Source organism: Phalangium opilio, unplaced genomic scaffold (genome assembly GCF_054372755.1).
Source record: "Phalangium opilio isolate 3A_F unplaced genomic scaffold, DU_Popi_V2 ptg000024l_1, whole genome shotgun sequence".
Lineage (NCBI taxonomy): Eukaryota > Metazoa > Arthropoda > Arachnida > Opiliones > Phalangiidae > Phalangium > Phalangium opilio.
In genome coordinates, this window is record NW_028324155.1 from 4,856,100 (window position 1) to 4,876,292 (window position 20,193).

The 20,193-nt window shown below is 36.1% G+C and overlaps 1 protein-coding gene across 1 annotated transcript; it reads right to left on the reverse strand.

Moving 5' to 3' along the window:
• Positions 1-47: 47 nt before the first annotated feature.
• On the reverse strand, positions 48-13,568 carry LOC149692325 (uncharacterized). Its single transcript, XM_089868052.1, has 3 exons — positions 12,750-13,568; positions 1,242-1,315; positions 48-1,060 (listed from the first exon to the last, which is right to left on the reverse strand). The coding sequence occupies exons 1-3, from the start codon at positions 12,777-12,779 to the stop codon at positions 631-633; spliced, it is 534 nt and encodes a 177-aa protein (XP_089724178.1). The 5' UTR covers positions 12,780-13,568; the 3' UTR covers positions 48-630.
• Positions 13,569-20,193: the final 6,625 nt, after the last annotated feature.

Below are 20,193 nucleotides of genomic sequence, written 5' to 3' on the forward strand. Positions count from 1 at the left end.
GAAATAAAAAGTGACCGTTTTTTGGTTAAAGGAAGAACTAATGCAAAGTCATTTGATTGAAATAACATATATTTCGAGAAAAATCAAACATTATTTACACGCATATTTAGTGTTTGACAATCGTAATATTTTGTGGAATGTGGTTTTTAAAAAATATCAACATCACAAATTTTATCTAGTGTTTTAGGCCTTTTTTTATTACTCAAACATCAGAAAGACTGTTAGATTTTCTTTAAAATTTGTTTTTTTTCTTTTCTCCATAATTAAATACCTGAGATAATACAATTAAATCAAACTACGAAAGAAACAAGTGAATGTAATTAAAGAGTAGGCCTAAGTAGGTGCGAAATTTGAGCGCGATTATAGGCCATACACGCTTAAAATCAAGTTTTTCATACAAGTATATATATATATATAATATTTAAAATCGCGAAAATTTGAGTTTAAAAACATAGTTTAATTAAAAAATAGTTTAAAATAATATATATCTTTTACATTTTCTTTTCGCGAAACGATTTTGTGAAGTTTTAAAAATGTTCATAAATAAAATTATGGGGAATGGCGGGAAATTTCTTTCCCATTGATCAAAGTGGCGGATTTTTATTTTGTTATTAAAAATAACACGATAAATTAATTTAAAGGAGAGGAGGGGAGAAATTTCATTTTTTGCCGGCTGTGGGGTCTGACTTCGCAATAACAACCGCTTCGGATTCGAATGTAATCCATTCTAGGTGGTCCTTGGGATTCGTAATCCCTGACCAACGCGTACGTGTAGGAGTAGCGTTGGACGCATTTGGATTGGTGCAGCTTGCTGATGTATCTGCAAGGTTTCCCCTTGACGTCCTTGGCGCACGACGTCTGGTAGAAGCTTTGCGTCGAGTTATTGTCCCGGTAGAGGTCCAAGATACGCCCCGTAGTGGACACGCCACCCTTGGGTTGTATGACCTCCACGACTGACCGGCAGCATTCGCTCACTAAACCCATTGTTGAAGAAGGTCCCATTTTCAAGCGCTGATTATGATTGTCTCGTTTTTTCAATGACGAATCCCACGTCCAATCTCTGAAAAGCCAAAATAAGAAATTTATAATCTTACAGCTTATATATATTATATAGGCGACCGTGCTCTGCGTAACCCTATTATTTAGTACTCTTGGTTCTCGCTGTCGCTACGTGTGACGTGACAAAAGTGAACCTGCACAGTGACAGTCGAATTGAATCGGGGAATAAAATGGACAATTACCTGTATTGACGGTATCTTCTTGACCCTTGCTTGAGGTTTCTGTTTGAGGAGACGCACATAATCAAGGAAATCAGCTGAAATGAAAGTAAGAAATCATTTAATTTATTTTTGAATGCGTATAACGGACCATATAAGAAAGCCTTGGCTTCATTGAAAAATGGCGGTAAAACTCATAGGTCAAACAAGCAAGTCAATGAAAATCGTGAGACTTTAATGAGTTTCCCGATAAGATGATCATGAGGTTATTGTAGTTGCCAGTAATCTCGTAAGCGCGTGGGGCCAAACCCATTAGGGGGTGTTATAGTGTAGTGAATTTATTTAATGAAGAGGTAGCTTAAGACCCCTAAGAAAAATAATGTACCACTCGTAATACTCCACGAAGGTGAATCGATCGTTATGATACCTAATGCATCTTTCCCTTAAATAAAAGGGTATTCGAAGCAAACTCTGATTGTCCAGAGAACCGTAGGAAAAACAAGGAGCAACTCAACAGTATATTAAGTGCGCCTTGATTGTTTAGAGAACACCCACGCCCTGACTACTCTTAGCCACTAATTTACTTTTATGAGGGTCTAAATTTAGGGAGATCTTGGCCATTCTTCTCTATGGTAACGCGTCGAGGTTAGGGGGTGCGAACAATCAACGCGGCTTTTATCTTTTGAAGGCGTTTTCGTAATTTAAACCAGTCTCATCTCTTTCGGTTCCGGGAGCTATTTAGGGAAATTAGCGTGTCGGACTAACCCCATCCCGCTACATCCCGATTGTCTTTTCCAAAATAGCCCGCGGTCATTCCCCGTTTGTAAAACGTTCTGGGTATTTAAGGTCACACTATTCACCACCACCACCTCCACCTCCCTCTTTTGGCTATTGTTTTACTACATAGGAAAATGTTTTTAATCTTGGGCTTATTCTACCATCGAGGGAATTTTGATTAAACAACCTTAATTCGTTTTGTTTTCGAAAGACGAAGCTAATTAAAATAAATTCCGTATAAATATTCTCGCGTTATGGGTTTTAATTTCACGCTTTTTTGCGCCATTTTCTTAATAATGCGAGGGCGGATAAAATTTCATGTCGCAAAATTTCGGGTATGGTTTTGTCGAAGTTTACACGAAAAAAAAACCCGAGTTTAATACCCATGGAGCTGAACTATCGTTAAAATTGAACCATGGCGAAATCTTTATAGATAAACGCCATCATCGAAGATTACGTAGTTCGTAAGATAATTTGCGCAAACGTGAAGGATCACACACTTATCAAAGAAATATAGTGGGTGGCTGTAGTTTGAAATATCAATAATAATAATAATATCGAGTTCGCATTTTACAATTTATTTGCTTCCCGGGAGACTGTTTACTTCGGAACGACAAGCGCGGCAACGCTAATCGGTTTCGCGCCAAACAAAAAGAGAAATTGTAGAAAAAGATGCCAAACTCCTTTTTATTTTCCCTTTCCGGGGAGGAAGGGGGTTGGAACGCCGGCGTTCTCATTCAGTCTCTCCCGATCATTTTTATCCTCTTAAAGACTCTCTCTCTCCTCTTTAAGATCGCGAAAGATGAGGTGCTCTTTCCCTACTCTCTTTCTTCCACTTCACTTTGATCCCAAACCGATAAGATCCATCATCTAGTACGTTTTCGATCCGGAAAAAAGGATTACATTAACTCTTTCATCGACAACTCTCTTTGAGGATGCAGTCTTTACGCTATATTTCCAGAAACTGTATACACTAGGGGTCAGAATACCCTGAGGTGATGGGGGTGGGGACCGTCACGGTAGCGCCTTCCTAAGTATACTTTTTACTACGATCTACAATTCCCAAAGGTATAAATATATATATATTTCTGGGAAAAACAAGGTTATATAGAGGAACTATAGGTTTTGTATTTTGACCATCGGTTAAGGCCATAAGTTCCTGGATTTTGATCATTGACATTATTGGCTGTTGTACCATAACCTCCGAAGCGACAAAGGTTGTACTCTATTTAAAACCTCCTGGAGATCAGGACCTTTGTTTATAAGAACTATTGAACCATGTTTACTTGATTTGGAGCTGCCCATTTAACCATGAACGAAATTAAACCCTGACCGAGCGAGGGACGTATTGTACGTTAGCCTAACATCCAGGAGAAGACGCGATGCTCTCGTGAAAAAGAGAAAGAATGTAGGAAGATCTATAGGAAGAGGAGGATAATATTTATCCTAGTGGAACGGAAGGAAAAAATCCTTCCGTACCTAAATAGGGTTTCATTCACGGAATGTCAAGGGATGATCGAGATGGTATATCTTTAGTGGACCTCTCGTTTAAAGAGTAGTTAGGGGTGACTAATACCAGGGATGCTTGTCGTTTTCTTTCTCTCTTTTTTTTTCTCTTTCGCGGGTTAAATATTAATGGGGGGCCGTATTTAGTTGGAGGGCGCACCTCGGGATGGCCTGGTAACGTCGAATCTACCCCCGCTCGGAAGATAGTAACTCAAAAGTTAGCTGATTTAGAGAGAGGAAGCGCGTTTTGGGAATGACTCTTGCCTCTTCTTCGGAGGAGAGTTAAGCCGCGCGCTCGCGATGTAGTCTTGTCCGCGGCGCCAAGAAATTCGTCTCCCGCCTCGCTGCCTGGCCCGCATCCCGTAAGGTAAACATTGTACAATTCCCCCGACGGAACGCGCCGATAAAGAATGAATTTGTCGAAAGCCCCTAGAAAATGCGCCCAAGAATTCGCGTCTTTACAAAGAGTCCTCTATTATTTTTTTCCACTGATTTCTCTCGCTGACTTCTGGCGAGCCAAGAGAGAAAGACCGGGCCCCTTTAGGGGTGTTCCTCGGAAGACCGCGTAAAGGGGCCCCCATGATTCTCTCTCTCTCTCTCTCTCTTTACTCCCTCACGTCCCAGACGAATCTTTCGACACCTTTCGACCTCTGTTTAGTGGCTAACGACTTTTAAGTCGTCGCGAGCCCAGTGCCCCGTAATGACATTAAGTTTTTATACTCTTATCTTCGCACCCTACCACGCGTATTACTACTATCTCCCCCAATATTTGGAAACCTTGGAAAACGTCTGCGGGGGTTACAGTTGAACCCTGTAGTCAAGAGTAATCGTAAGAAGCGACGCTATGTCTTAGTGATAAATTACCTAAGGATAGACATCAGTCAACGCAAACTCCGAGTGTCTGAATTTGAATGTTGGTTTGGGTTCGATCCTTAAGAAAACCCCTTATTATCTCGGGTTAACCCCGAATGGGGGTGGAGGAGGGGGAAAAGGTCGAATGTTTTTTCTGTCTAAATCTTCAAACAACCCTCTTAATATCGTCGATTGATTTGATTTCTTGAGGGAGAGACCAAAATTTGGCGCCAATTTTTTTACAGTTTTTATCAGAAAAATACATTTTTTAAATTTAAGGTTTATGTAAACACTAAAATGTATATTTTTAGTGGCGCGGTATAAATTGAAGTATAAAGGCGAAGGATTATGGATGAAATTTAAGGCGTTGTTTCTTAATATCTCTCGCTTTTATACGTTTATAAAAATCATATCTACAATGTTTTTTCTTTCTTTTTATAAAGTTTTTTTTTGTCGAGAGTTTTGTTTTTTAGGAGCGGTACGGTCTCGCTACCTCTTAATACCCATTTAGGCCTCATGATGCTCTATGAGAAGTATAAATTCGTATAAAAATTCAAAATCATACTGAAAAGTAAAAATTGGCACAGAAGAATGCGTGAAAGATATATGCCATGCACCAAATAAATATTATTCGAAACAAAAAATTAAAAAAATCTGCTATCTCTCAAACACAATCCCACACAAATCAGAGGAATATGTTCCAATTTTTTTAGAGTAACCATTGGCGCATTAATTTTAAATAAAATTTAAACTTAAATTAAGACAAATTAAATTGCTAACAACGACTGACAAGTTGAATTGAAGAAATATTCCACAAGGATTTTTCCGTTTTCTCTTAATTTGAATTCCAAAACTTAAACGTTGCTTTCTTTTAGCTTTAATCAAAAAATGTTTTCGCGGAGGTACCTTATAGGGGAGTTTGTATTAAAAGTATAAAAGACCTTCAAAAGATGTTTTGTTTGAGACTGGCCTGGCAGTGAAGACCCATAACATTTTTTTATATACCACCATCACTATGCAATGATCATTTTTTAGTCTTATCCAAAAAAAATAAAAAAAAAAATAAAGAATACTTTCTCGACCGCTGTTCTCACGCATTCTCTGTGGCCGCGCCTTTATTCTTAATTCTCTTCCACCATAGTTCACAAACTAGCGCGTGCACTTGACCTACTAAAATAAAAATATCATTCCAGAAAATGCGTTTTACCGAACTTAATCCGAGATATTTTATATTATAACTGTATTACCAAGAATTTGTCAAATTAAACCAATAATATTTCACGTTACTTCTAAAATTTTCCACCCGCACTGTAATATACATATCAATACACAATTTACGCATGGTTAATTTCAAAAATATTGAAAAATATTTAAATATTTTGTCAAAAAAAAAAAAACGTTTTAAAGGTAAATTTTCTAGGTAAAGGGAAAAGCCTAGCTGTTATAGTTCAAATATTGGAACTTTGGGCTACCTATCGATTAAGTTTACTTTTCCACGAAGAAAGAGCCGTGCACCTTGATACAATACGGTATTTTTAACAGGAAGTATATTACCCAGAGGGTGCCTGTGTTATATAATCCCTTAGCGATATCTTTTAGTCCGCCTACGACGATCCTAATTGTAAATTTTAGGCCAAGAATTTTTGGCAAGGATAAATGAGATAGTTCATTCGCGAAGTTTCATATAGAATAGGCAAATCAGGGCAGTTACCGAGGGGTCAGTCACTTAACGTACCTTGGACTGTATTGAACGGATTACGCGTCGTCTTTAAAATCCCTTCACTTGGACATAAACCTGAATTCAAGGAGGGTCAAACGAGGGAAGTTTGATTTGGTGTAAGGTTATAACTAAAGTCGCCCAAAAATCCTCCGTCGTCGGAGCCAATGTGCTAGGGCGCAATTTGCAATGACGTGTTGATGTCCGATCATTCCGCATATGCGCAGTTAATCGTGGCCTGCTATACGTTTTGCGAAACTTCCCTCGCTGGATTTTCCTTGCTTAAATTTACCCGTAATCGGTCAACTGCAAATCTGAGAGTGATCAGTCCCTCTAGAATAATGAAGAATTTGACCAAATCTTTACACGTATTTTAAAGTCCAGATGCAACGAAATATTGTGAATCATCTATGACCTTCGAGTGTATTAAGCATTTAGCCTCGAATATTATGGCATTCCTTTCGCAGATGCGTGGAAGACCCATCCCTCTCTCTCCTTTTCTCTTAGCGAGTGTCAGTGGATGGATACGAAGTGAAAGATAGGGTAGAGTCATCTTAGAATGTGACGAAATCGAAGCGTTTAAAAAGATCTAATGAACTCTCGTGTTTAGATAATAGCAGTCTGTATTGACTCAGACATTTGGTATGATCGGAGATATTTTACGCAATTTATTTCTTTTCTATTTATAAACCGAAACTGCGCTAACTCTTCCTGAATATTTTTTGGGGGCCACCCGCCCTCGAACATTCTTATAACTCTCTAGATAGTAACGAGAACTGCTTGGTGTAACTGCGGCTTATATACACTATCCCCTGAATGATCTCCTTATTCTCGCTGAGTTCCACGCTGGCGAGATACCGAAAACAAACATTCTTAGTACACGATACAAAATTGTTTATACATTTGCCGTTTTTTATTTAGCCTCTGTTGGAATTTCTGGGTGGCCCCGCTTCCAGGACCCTACTGCCCCCAATTGAAGGGATTTTTTGGGGGGATCGTAACCACCCTTACCTAGCTTTAGACTATACGGGGGCACCCATGCTATAATCAATGAATTAGTGTACCACATTGGGTAGAAATATACTTTCATTCGTAATATTTGATAAGATGTATGATATGATTACCAAAAAAGGAAATCATATCTAGATTTATGTTGTCACAACAGATTAATTAGATGTTGAGATATGAGCATCTTAATTCCTCCACGCTTCCACAGTGAAGCTTAACACTAGGAGTGTGTTATAGTTGACAGATTTCTATTTATTTTTTACTTAATTTAGTTTAAATTTTTGCGTTACTACGGGTTAATAAATTACCTAATTTATACTAAATTGTGGCACGCAGTCAAAATGACAGACACTTTTTATCTTAACTCGGAAATATCTCATTTAATCTTTATCTTGTCGCGGCTAAAACCCAAAGAATTTCTTGGTAGATCATTCCACACCGTCATCTTCTTATTGTAAACACTAATAACCCCTCGTGCGTTTAGGAAGTTTATGATAGTAATTTGCCTTACGGCGATAAAAATGTTTTTAAATGATAAAACAAAAAATTCCCCTCTCGTCTGCTCTCTATCTCTAAATAATTGGATGTAATGAAAGGAATTTGGGGGGAAGTGTATAAAATAAGGAAGACTTTAGGCTTATCCTTTATTACCTCCAATTTTTTAAACAATAACTGAATTATTATAAACTTTGTGACGTAGACCCCAAAAAACCCCCGGAATTTTTAGTCTAAAATACAAACGACCTGTATGGGCTCCTGGATAATAAGCAATTTTTAAAATAAGGGAAAGTTAAAAAAGAATTTAATGTCGGTTTCGTCAGGGTAGTGAGAAATCAGCGTGAGTTCCTACAAAACTTAAACATATTATTATTATTATATTTGGTTTATGAATAAGCCGTCTAATAGTTTACACTGAAGTCAAACTTAGGCGTGTAAGGATACACAATAATATTTCGTATTGGAATGAAAATAGTTTGGGGAAAAGGTATTACCGGTATTATTTCAGGGGGCCCCCTTTAATTCTAAATTCCCATGTTAAACTTTACAAATATGAAGATTTCCGCGTAAAAATGTTGAATAAAAACCCGCAATTCTGTGTTTAACCCTAATATAACTCGAATCTTATTTTTAGCAAGAATTATTTGGAAGTAATTTAAGAAAAGAAAGAAAAAAGCCAATCGATTATTTTGAATTAAGGACTTTGGCACGAGTATTTCAGTTTATTTAGTTGATATATTTGCCGAGCGGGAATTAAATAAGAAATTCAACGAATTTCTACATAGAAAGGGACGTTCGTATTTAAAGGCTATTCAATCATGATCTAATTAACCCAAAACCTTTTTCTAATTAGCTTAAATTAACTATTTCCGTTAAAAAGAAGTAGTAGTACACAGAGAATTCAGATTTATCTTTAATTATATTACCGCAATTATCAATACGTGCACGGTTAATCTCATTTACTTTAAATTATCGACTAATGATTATGGGTGCTTGGTATGTTGCAGGGGGGCCCTTAGCTAGTGTGGAATGAAAGACCAAAGCACACGCGCGCCTTCTTCCATCTTCTTACTTACGCTTTGATGGAAGACGAACCAGGGCCAGGGTTGGGAGAAGTGCTTGCATGGCAAGGGATTGGTGAAGTTAAGACTACTGGCAGTTTGTTTTACGGGGGTGCAGACCTATTTACCGTACACATATCTCTAATGTAAGAGACGGAACAGCATCTCAAGAGCTAACGTACCGCGCGTCGTGTTTGAAATACTCCTTCAGAAATTGTTTACAACATCTCCTGGACAAATACACACTCTCTCTCTTTCTCTTTCTTCCTCTTATCCCGAGATACACGCAGAAAAAAACTACGCAATCCTAAACCGCTTGGGCTTTTACTTTCAATTACTGTATTGCATCCTCCTTAATTTGTAAGCAATCGGAAGAAAAGAATTAGACTTAATAAAATGTGTATTTTTTTGCAAGTTTTCCCCCTGGAGAGCGGCTTCTCCCATAGCGTGCTCTATTACTGCTCTTTCTCTATTTTAAGTTTGTTATCTTTCGATTTCAATCGAGAAATTAGTTCAGTTTAGTTCAATTCAGTGGGATACTTACTACCTTGTACTTCAAAAGAAATAGTTTAACCCTAAATAACATTGGCATTTATTCACGTGAAGGCCTTCTATCCGTTATGAAAATTTACCCTAGAAAGGCTGGAAACTAGCAGTATATCTCAGACATACGCGTGAAACTTTGAATTTCTTCTTAATGATTCTTTGTTTCATTAACCTAACTGACGTCACCACTCTTGATTGAAATTGTACAAAATTAGACGCGAATTTAGGCTCTAGAGAATTAGTTTTATAGTTCCTAAAAATATCTTTGTCATATTTCTAGTCGTATTGTAACCTTTAAGATCAACTCCGTTTCGTAACCCTGAAGGTCAACCGGCGTTTTAGGTCGCCTCGGGAGTGTTTAATTTGCAAAATTAGCGGTACATGGGTCCCATTGGGAGTATGCATGTATATAGCGGGAATATCACGCGCTGTGGGAGCGTGTGACCGACCACGTGAGAAAATTTCCTAACTAATAAAGTTGCTCGCTATATTTAACCCCTTCGCCTCAACACCTTCGTTGTTTTAATTAACGAAAGGGGGGGGGCTTCCAGAGTGAAGGGTCCCTTGATAGGGAGCCCTTAGTGTGATAAATAGAAGTCTGTTTAAATTAATCGAAAGATTGAGAGACGTTACGGGATGGAGTGTCGAAAATTAACCCTTTTATAACCTTTATCTTCATTGATTCAAAGTACTTAAACATATTAGTATATCCGGAAAGAAATGAATATGAATTTTGGAGATTTTGTACCTTTTGGGATAGTTTAATTAGAAGGTTAAGAGGGTTGGTATTCCCATTTCTTAATAAAAACGCTTCCGGTAATATAGGGCTATACAGGGTTGTCCTGAAATGAAACGGTGATCCTTGTGGTGAAATTATACATTTTCGATTTAAAATCGCCTGTAAAACCAACTCCCTTTTTATATCACACTGTATGAAAGTTGAGTAAGTTATCAACCTTTCTTTAAGGGATTTTAAAAAGTCCTAAAAGAGTATTAAGAAAATTGCTCGCAAATGAATTTAGCTTTTCTCCTCCTATAGTGGTTTTTTTTTCTACGGTTGGAGCGTTTTCCTTTCTATGAATGAAAGGGGGTAACCCGTTTAAGAAATTCTTACGTTTTCTCAATCTCTCTCTCTCTCTCCCTGTTCCCTCTCTTTCTCTCATTGCAATCTTTACTCCTTAGAGGAAGGAGAAGGAGAATGAGGGAAGAATTACTTCTTTTCCGAAACTTTTCTCGAATGCTCCATGCAGGAAGGTTAATTCGACATTTTTACTATAACGTTTCGCGTGGGAGTAAGATAGATCTATTTTTAGAAAGAAAATTTTAGAATTTAAAAATTCTTTAAGACGTTCTTGCCAGTTGTGTTATATATTTAGAAAATAGGTTTCCACCAACAACTCTCTTGTTTTGTAACAGTGGCTTCCTCATACTCCCATCCCCCTTTCTTTTATCCGCTGGCTTTGCCTGAATACACGGTTTAACATATAAATATATACACTTACCTCATTTCTGTTATTTCGAATGAATAATTTGAATGGTTTGAATTATTTATATCAAAACAGAAAGTTTGTCAGAGAATATAAATTTCATACGCGTGGGAAAACACTAATTTTGCTCTCGCATTTTTATTTTATCAAAATAATCTCTTTAGCGCACCTTTTGTACCTTCGTAATTAATGTTTGTCAAATGTTTCAATTAACTTTATAAATTAAATTTTTTAAAGTTGTTAGTATAATTTAATGATAGTCTCCGTTTCGTCAATAATAACCGTGTCTATATAGTGTTCGCTGCCTATATTCATGAACAGGGTTCGTACTAACCTGGAATTCATGGAAATGTCAGGGAAATAAATTGTTGACAGGAACATTTATAATTTTTTTTTAAATTCAGGGAAATTTATAATTTTTAGTAAAAGGTTCAGGGAAATTTATAATTTTTAGTAAAAGGTTCAGGGAAATTTATAATTTTTAGTAAAAGGTTCAGGGAAATTTATAATTTTTAGTAAAAGGTTCAGGGAAATTTATAATTTTTAGTAAAAGGTTCAGGGAAATTTATAATTTTTAGTAAAAGGTTCAGGGAAATTTATAATTTTTAGTAAAAGGTTCAGGGAAATTTATAATTTTTAGTAAAAGGTTCAGGGAAATTTATAATTTTTAGTAAAAGGTTCAGGGAAATTTATAATTTTTAGAAAAAGGTTCAGGGAAATTTATAATTTTTAGTAAAAGGTTCAGGGAAATTTATAATTTTTAGTAAAAGTTTCAGGGAAATTTATAATTTTTAATAAAATTCAGAGAAAATTCATGGAAATTTATAATCTTTTTTAAATTCAGTGAAATTGTGATTTTTAGTAAAATTCACGGAAATGTCAGGCTTAAGTAAGTAGTTTGCTCTGTCTGAAGGGATTCATTCAACTAAAAAAACAATCTCTTTGTTATAAAAACTCCTGGCTTTGCACTTGGATATGTCAGGGAAATCGGTTTTCCAAAAGTACTATGAACCCTGATGAATTACATAATTTCCCAATATTATTAATTCCATGTACGTTTACAATTACTTAAAATGATGAACTTTATAAATTTAGCTGTTTATATTAAAAATTAACAAGGAATTGTATCTCGGTATATATAGTCTAATCATTTATTATACATATATAAATAATTTATTATTGAAGTATAGTTTCCTGGTAAATCTTTTAGGTTAATGCGCGCTGTTCTTTAGTAAATGTTTAAAAAATAAAGGAGCGCTTACGTGCAAAAGCACGTTTAATATACTTATAAATTTTAACCTTGTTGTCTCTAATACGGGCGCCTTGTCTGTCAAAGTTATCGCTTCGGGCTATATCGTAATTCCCCGAATATGATGAAATACGATAAAATCAAAAAGAGGGCCAATCAAAAGCTAGGACAGAGAGGGGGAAATACAGAGTTTTAAAGACATTATACGTATTGCAGCGTGTTAGATAGCACGGAATACTTTTCATTTCCCGATAATGACTGTTTATCTTTTCATTGATAAAAGTAGCAATTTTCGATACGTTTAAACGGGGGGGGGGTATAATTTTGCAAAATAATTGGAATTTATTTGAATGGTATTTATGATAATGATTCTAATTGGTAATTGGTACGTTTATATTAATTAATTTAATATGGTTATTTTAAAAGATTTGATTTGATTTCATTGCTGTTAAAAAAAATAATGAAACATTTTTTGTTACGTAGTGAATTAATTAGGCAATTAGTTCACTACGTAATAGAAAGTGGTTCTCTTATTATTTTATTTTTTTAACAATATCTTCATACTTAGGTTAGATTTTAATATTAAATTTAATTCTTTGACATTTAGTTTGAGTCGTTTTATTAAAGGAAGAAATTTATTTAAAAAAAATATATATCCCATAATTTTGACGTTACAATCTTGGAATGGAATAAAAAAAACCCATATAGAATAAAATATATTTCAATGGGAATTAGGACCTTTTTAAAATTGTAATTGGGTAAGCGATGAAAGGAATGAAAATTTTAAAATGACCCATATCCAAAATAATAAATAATAAAAATAATATTTACCGCGAAAATGGTGTTGAGATCAAGCCGCATCACGTTATATAAATAATATAAAAAGTTCGGGAACAAAAATAAAAATAAGAAAAAATGTGTCAAATAAACTAAATAATCCTAGTGTCTTTTCCCGTCGGGATGAGACTCGTTGCTATAATCATCCGTTCTCTTCTTCCTCCTCTTTAATTTCTTCTCTTTATATTCTCTCTTAAAAATTAAAAACTCCCTCTTCCGAGGTCGCGGGCAGTTAAAAGTCACAATTGTCTTCTTCACCGGCGCGACTTTTTTGTTTTATTTTCAAATTTGGAAGCGACAAAATTATTAATTAGTAAGGAAACTATTAAGAAAGAGAGACGCGTTCAATCCGTAACTGTCAACTGTTATCTTTTTTGGGTAAAGAAAATTTCTACGTCGTCTTGTTTCTCCGTCGATGCCTGGATAGCGAATAACCTCCCTCCGAAAAGTGTACAACCTGTTACTCCGGCGGGATGTTTTAGCTCTTGGAGAGAACGCGGCATTTTCCCTCCTTTAAATCTTTCTCGCCCGCCCTTCTACGTTCGTATCGTCGTGTAATACGTAATACTTCTTGAGAAAGGGGACCCGCTCCACCCCCGAAAAACCCCAACCGATTGTAGGCGAGGGTTATAAATATAACACCTAAGTCCGGCGGAAACAAAAGACTCCCTGCATCATCGTCGCTTGATACTTACTTGATGACGGGATCATCTCAAACAAACTATGAAGCGGTCAGCTTAAAACATATCCCCTATTATAGTCCATTGTCCGAGGAAGGGTATACTGACCACCACTTATCGGGAAACTTTAGATGTTTCTCTTGATCCCAGGCTAAGATTAAGGGTTGAGATTTTATTTTTTTATTTATTGTTTTTATGACTGTAGACTTCAGTCAAACCTACGTACGATATAGGTTGTGAAGTGTTCCATATGGCGATTTAGAGTGTTAGCTAATTTTGCTGACTTAATTTATCTACGAATGAAAGTACAAGGAAATATTACATCATGATCAATAAAAAGAGAATGAGTTTTATTTTTACCTATAAATAGGTGCTATTAGTAATGACATATATATATTTTTTGAAAGAAGCCTATCCTTTGATTCACGTTGCTTTCTTAAGAATTATCATAGCATCTTGAATTTAAGCATCTTTTTATTTTACTGAAGATTTTTTTAGATTCTTTAAAAATGGTTATTGAAAAAAAGAAAAAAAAAGAAATATGTATATCCATATTCAAGGAACAATATGGTTAGCTCTAACATTCCGTTGTAGAATAAAGTGACACTTAGAGACTACAAGAGTTCAATTGAAATACAGGGTGTTACATAAAGGCAGGTATGACCGACGTTTAGTGGTTTCATGCAGGGGCAATTTTGAGTCGAAAATGCAATTTCTATAACATTTTTCCACAAGGGGCACCGTTTTCAAATTATGACTGGAGTGTTTTAATTAAATTAGCACCATGGTCTTCAGTTTCTTACTTAATTTTAAAGGGTCGTCCCAATTGTAGCTTCCAAACCATTGCCGCCTCTATTGTACAATAGAGGCGGCAATGTCCAAACTGTGACCCTAAGCTTAGGGGTGACAAAATGCCATCGAACATTTTTGACTCCAATCGCCTTTAGAAACCACTTTACTTGGGTCCTACTCACCCTTTTTTGAAACAACCCTTATATACTCTCATGTTTATTCTCAAGAATCGCTAGATAATGTTTGGTGTATAGGTCAAGAACGATTCGTTTTGGTCAATGATGTGACGTATTTCGGCTTGTAAACGAAACTTAGGAAGGGGTTTTTGATGAAGGAGGATGGTTAGGGTGACTGCAAAGGTGTATAAATCGGGCGGATCAGACGGGAAAGGGTCAAGATAGCGCGGCGAGAGATGCTCTCGCTCCGTAAGAGAATTATTGAACGCCCCCAGGTGATGTTCTTCTTGGGTACTTTATCTTTGAGAATCTCTACAGGATGCTTGCTCCATGACTAAGGTATAGACATAGTAGAGTATCGAGAGCGGCGGCCAGATATTCCGGGAACAAACAAGGTGTTTTTTGTCTCAGTGTGGTATTTTATTGGCCATGATTTTTTTGGGTCTTCTCTCTGTGGCCCTTATTCCTTATCATTGTTTGAAGGAGGAGGTGGTGCCCTGTGGGTGCCCTTTAGAGGTGGCCGAACCTGCCACTTATATTTAGGTGGCTAACAGTGCCCGTGGTTTCTTGATAAATCACCTTATAGCTTTTCGCCAGTTTTTTTTTTTTATTTCTTTTCATGTTAAAAAATTCTTCCGCGATTCTTTCTAGACCATAGCAAAAGCTAATACAAATAAAAGGTGTGTGTGTGTGATGGTTTTACGATCCCGTCTATCCTTATTTAGTATTGCTAAATTCCGGTGAAACATCTTTGCCTGCATGGATTAGCCTACAGATTCTTAAAAAAGCTATAAATTAATCCGCACCTAATAATAATTTTCCAGCAAAAGATATCGTCGAATCGATTGTTACGTCACTATTGACGTATTTCTTATAAGCTTTCAAATCCTAGAAAACTTTATCTGTTTGCAAAAATCGGTGAAAACCCATTCCTTTCTTGCACGGTTGCACCGATGAAACAAGTTTAATTTTCAATATGTATGATTTTAGTTATGCAAAAGAATTTATGTCTATTTTAAATATACCGTTTACTTATTCGTAAATATTATTATATTTAAAGATAAATACTTGGTAAGACTTTTAATATTTTATAATAAAATCCTTGGAATTAAGTATGCTCTACTGATGAAAAGAGTGGTGGTTAACTATATCTCTCTCTAGCTCGAAGTCATAGACATTTTCCGTATACATTCATGATTTTTCCCCTTAATTTATTAAAATCTCTTAAAATTTTGATTTGAATATCAAAACCTTATTTTAAAATATTTACTAACGCGAGAGGAAGTTAGTAGTCTTATCTAGAGACACCAGTTTAAACCGATACCGATATCGGTATCGGCCCATCTCTAGTCTTATCTTTGATTTAATCAACTATGAACTATACAATACTAGACTTAAATAGCTAGCGCCAATGCGACTTCCTTATCTTGGAAATATTACAAAATCAGGGATAAAATCTATACAAAATATTAACGCCTTTTATTTATTTTATGTCTCATCTTTGCTAACTGAAATAGTTCTTAGATAAGTCAGTACAATTCTCGGATAAAAATTGGCAATAAACGCCTTCAATGGTCTGATCTTGGGTCAGCTAGCGCACGCGCATTTATGCTAATTTAATTTACATTAATTCTTTTAAATTTAAATTTTCTAAAACAAAACTAACCCACGCTAAAACGCGCGTGCTGGTGCTATTTCAACAAGATGTCTCGGAGTCATAAACCTTCCATTGAAGCCTTTCTCTGTATTATCATTTTCTCGCTCTTTACTAGCAGCATCCCATTGGAATTTCTCGTTCTATTTTTAAAGAAGTTAGCTTCACTTTGCGCACCGTGATTTTATTTCCCATTATATGTTCATCTTGGGGATTAAGTTCGGCTTTCAAGGAAATGTTTTTTTTTTTATCATTTCTTTTTGTGTTTCTTTTCATTTTTCCTCGAAAGATTTCGTCGTCCGCCCCCAATACAAATATATTTTCCGGAATCATATTGCGATCATCCATTCCATTCCTCATCCCGCTCGTCTCCTTTCTCTTTTACGCTTCAAATCCGCACCACGGTGCACTGTGACTATCCATCCCTTGTCATCCCCGCGGGATGAAGCTCCAAGCTCTCTCTACGTTGCTAAGACTGTTGCAGCGCCGCGCTCTCGTGTTTATTTTTTCAGGTGTTTTTATTCCGACAAAAGAATGTAAGATCCCAAGTTTTCGTCATATCTATATATATTTCGATAGGTTCGTGGTTATAATGTCATAACTGAAGATATGTCTATCTCTCTTTTTGGGGAAATTTAGGTATTTTGCTAAAATACTCATTTCAATAAAGGAACTGTGAAGAAGGTATTGGGAGGGAGGTAAAAATTACTTGATATACGTCATAGACACGTGACTGAGGAAAAGGCGTGGTTCAAAAAAGCTTAAACTCTCTTTATTTCCCAAAAATATCAACCATTTCGGGGAATTTGAGCTGCACTCTGTCTAAAAACAAGGACTCTAAGGAAACCAGTCCCACTCTATGCGGAGTCTTTGGATCTTGGTGTCACGTGGCACCTGTGACGTACTTCAAAATTATTTGAAGCACGCCACGGGCACCACGTGACTGCATTTTAAACCCCCCAAGTTCGAGGTTGAATAATTTTGCTACAGTTGATACTGTTTTGTCCATGCAATATCATCAATAGAATGAATGTCGTAATCTTTCGTCATTTCTTTTTATTCGCCATACGACAATTCCGTTGTAAGTTCCATTTCGGCGATGTTTCGGGGGGGGGAGAGAAGGGGGTCAAGAAACTATAACTAAGATACAGGCTTTTATACCCCCCGAAGTAAAGTGCTTTTTATTACGTAACAGAGATTACAGAGTGCAATACGAGAAGTGGTTAAAAGACAATCACTTTTTTATTTCTATTTTTAGACACTATCCTTTGGTTATTTTTGTCACAGAAAAAAAATAAATGTATAAATAAAAAGAAAAATGATACAAATACCGGTGACAATATCGTCATCGGAAATCACAGTTTTTAACTTTCTCTTTTTCACCCGAAGCAAATCTTGACCTATTATCTCTCTCGGTTTTTTACCTGGCTCATTGCAATCGCCACCACCTAATTATCGGTTACACCCGCCCTGTCTGCCGGGGTTTTATATTAAATTTGATTTATCTCATGGAAAAAGAAAGTCAAAATATGTGTAATGGAAAACCCTGATACAAGTCGCTGTCGTTCTAGGTTACTTTGACACTTACTGAATTTAATTCCGGTTATAATCCACGCCCATATTATTAAAAAAAAGTCCACGCCCAATTTTAGTAGAATTTTCAGCATTTTGCCATTCATAGATCTTTGGTTTTCTAGTTCTAGTGGGGAATTGTTCACAAATCAGAATTCATTAGAAATATTAATATCAGATCTTTAATGTCAAATTAACCTTGAACTTGAATATGTCAACAATTCTAATGAATTAAGTATTAATTAAGCTTAGTATTATTAGCCTTTTTTATACTGAATTCCCATGGAAATTGGTTACTAATTTCGCAATGTCATTGGGCAAAGGATTAACCCACGTTTCTCCTGGATTATCATCCTAATTTTTACGAGGTAAATCCATCGGTACTATACCTGTAATCTCGTATAAAAACTTGAAAGCGCTCCGCTTTTATTAAGGTATAATTGTTGAGTAAATAGACGGATCGATCTGTATTTAGTGAAGCCCACGTTATTGGTCCCCCCTTTCTTTGTTTCTGATTGTTATAGATAAGGACGTACTTAAAGTAGAAATGCAACCTATAGTTTACTGGATTTGAATTAAATCCATTAATATTTTATTATCGTCCCTACGTTTTACCCTAATTCTCTGTCGAAGTATAGGCTTATATATACCCCTCTTTCGCTTAAACCTCAATGCAGTGTTGTCAGGTAAGATGGTCAAGTACTGATTCAAACTGAACTGCTAGCCTTTCTCTAAGTATATCCTCTTGACTCACCAACAGCCTGGCAACGCTGTGGGAACGGCTAAAATGTATCGCGTTGATTATGGAATTTCGGGGTCAGCTTGTCAAGTTCCTATTCTAGCATTTGCTATAATATTGACACAAAAAGTACGAATGTCAGCGCTGTCATAGACAAGTTGTAATAGCTATTGGTCCCTAAGCCAATGATGAGGCTGACAACTCGAAAAACCTATATTGATGTTGCATTTTTGCTTTAATTATACAAATTAATAAACGTTACTAATACCCAATTATTACTTTATGGTTACCTTATGGAATTATTATACTTTAATTAGGATAAGAAATTAAGTTAGGCGTGGGAGTTCATCCTCTTAAACACGTAAAGTCCGTTATTGAAGTATGTCGTAAAATATTCAATATTTTTCGATCGAAGGTTTTCTTCTTCTTAGTTAATTGTTGATGCCTGGTTGATATTTTCAGGGGTTAAATTTAGCTCATCGATGTAAGTTGTTTTCAGTTTTATTTTTAATTAGGAAAATCGATATCTCCCCGTTACGTTAAGTTTATTTTTCCCAAAACTTTAGGCGTATACTTAATTTTAACAGTTTCAAAAGAGTCTTAATGCCTCTGGGATGTAATCGAATTTTTGAAGTATATACCTATATATAGATACATACTTAAAAGAAATTGGCGTCTTATTTTCCCCTCACCTTCAGTTATAACTTTGTATAACTGTATACAAAGCGTTCATCTTTGTTTTGCGCACTTCTAGAGGCAGCTGTCTTTGACGGGAGCTTAGGTATAATTAGGACTACAAACCAAATACAGACGTTATGCAAATTTTAGACTGGCTCTATTTATCTTTTGTAACTTAAAATTAAATGCTAAATAATTTAAAAGGGTTGAATTAGTTATAAATATTTTAGACCATTTGAAATTAAACTATCGTAAGGTCAGTTTGAAACGACTGCCTTTATTTTACTGTACGCCATGAAAAAATACATTAAACTTTGCTATATTTGGTTAACTGCGCTTGAATAGAAAGAAGTACCAAGAAGCGATATCTAGTTTATTAGGGAGAAGATATAAGATGCCTAAGTATTCGCGCGCCATAGTCCCAGTCTCTCTTTCAAAATACAAGGGGGGACGTAAAAGGAGGCCGGGCTATCTCGCCTCTCCTCAGTTGGAAAATACGTAATTTTCGTCATTCGCGTCGTGCTGACGTGAGTTTTCAATAACCAATGAGATGCTGGTTGTAATTTAGAGGCGTGGATTAACTCCGGACCTACGTTTGGACTGGAGATAAAGCTAGAAATGTGTCGAATTTATACTTTCTCCCTAGTAAACTAGATATCGCTTCTTGGAAGTACATAGCCATATAACCTTTAAAATCCCCGTAAAACTCTTCAATTCAAGATCCAGGTTCTATAGCAGCAGGTTCTAAGAGGAAAATGGGCGAAAAATAAAAAAGAAATTAATAAAAGGAACGAAAATTGCAACAATTGTTATATAGAAAAAAATTCTGAGGTCAGCATTGCAGGGTTTTTATTTTATTTCTTCTTTTACTCTTCATCTCTCGCCCACGTTCCGGTGCTCGCTTTCTTAGACCCGGTCTTGATGCCCTTTTTGGCGTACTTATCCCCTCCCGTAATACGTAGCTTATGCTAATAAACGTTTTTATTGAAGCCGCCGCTCTACCCTGCCAGTCCGGTAAAATACCCTAGCTCGTAAAGAAAAGATAGCCACGCGGACTGCTCTTTGTCTATCCCGCAACAAGAGGCTCTCTAAACCAATTCCTTCCCGGAATCCCCAACTCTTTTATATCTGACGTCATAACGCGGGT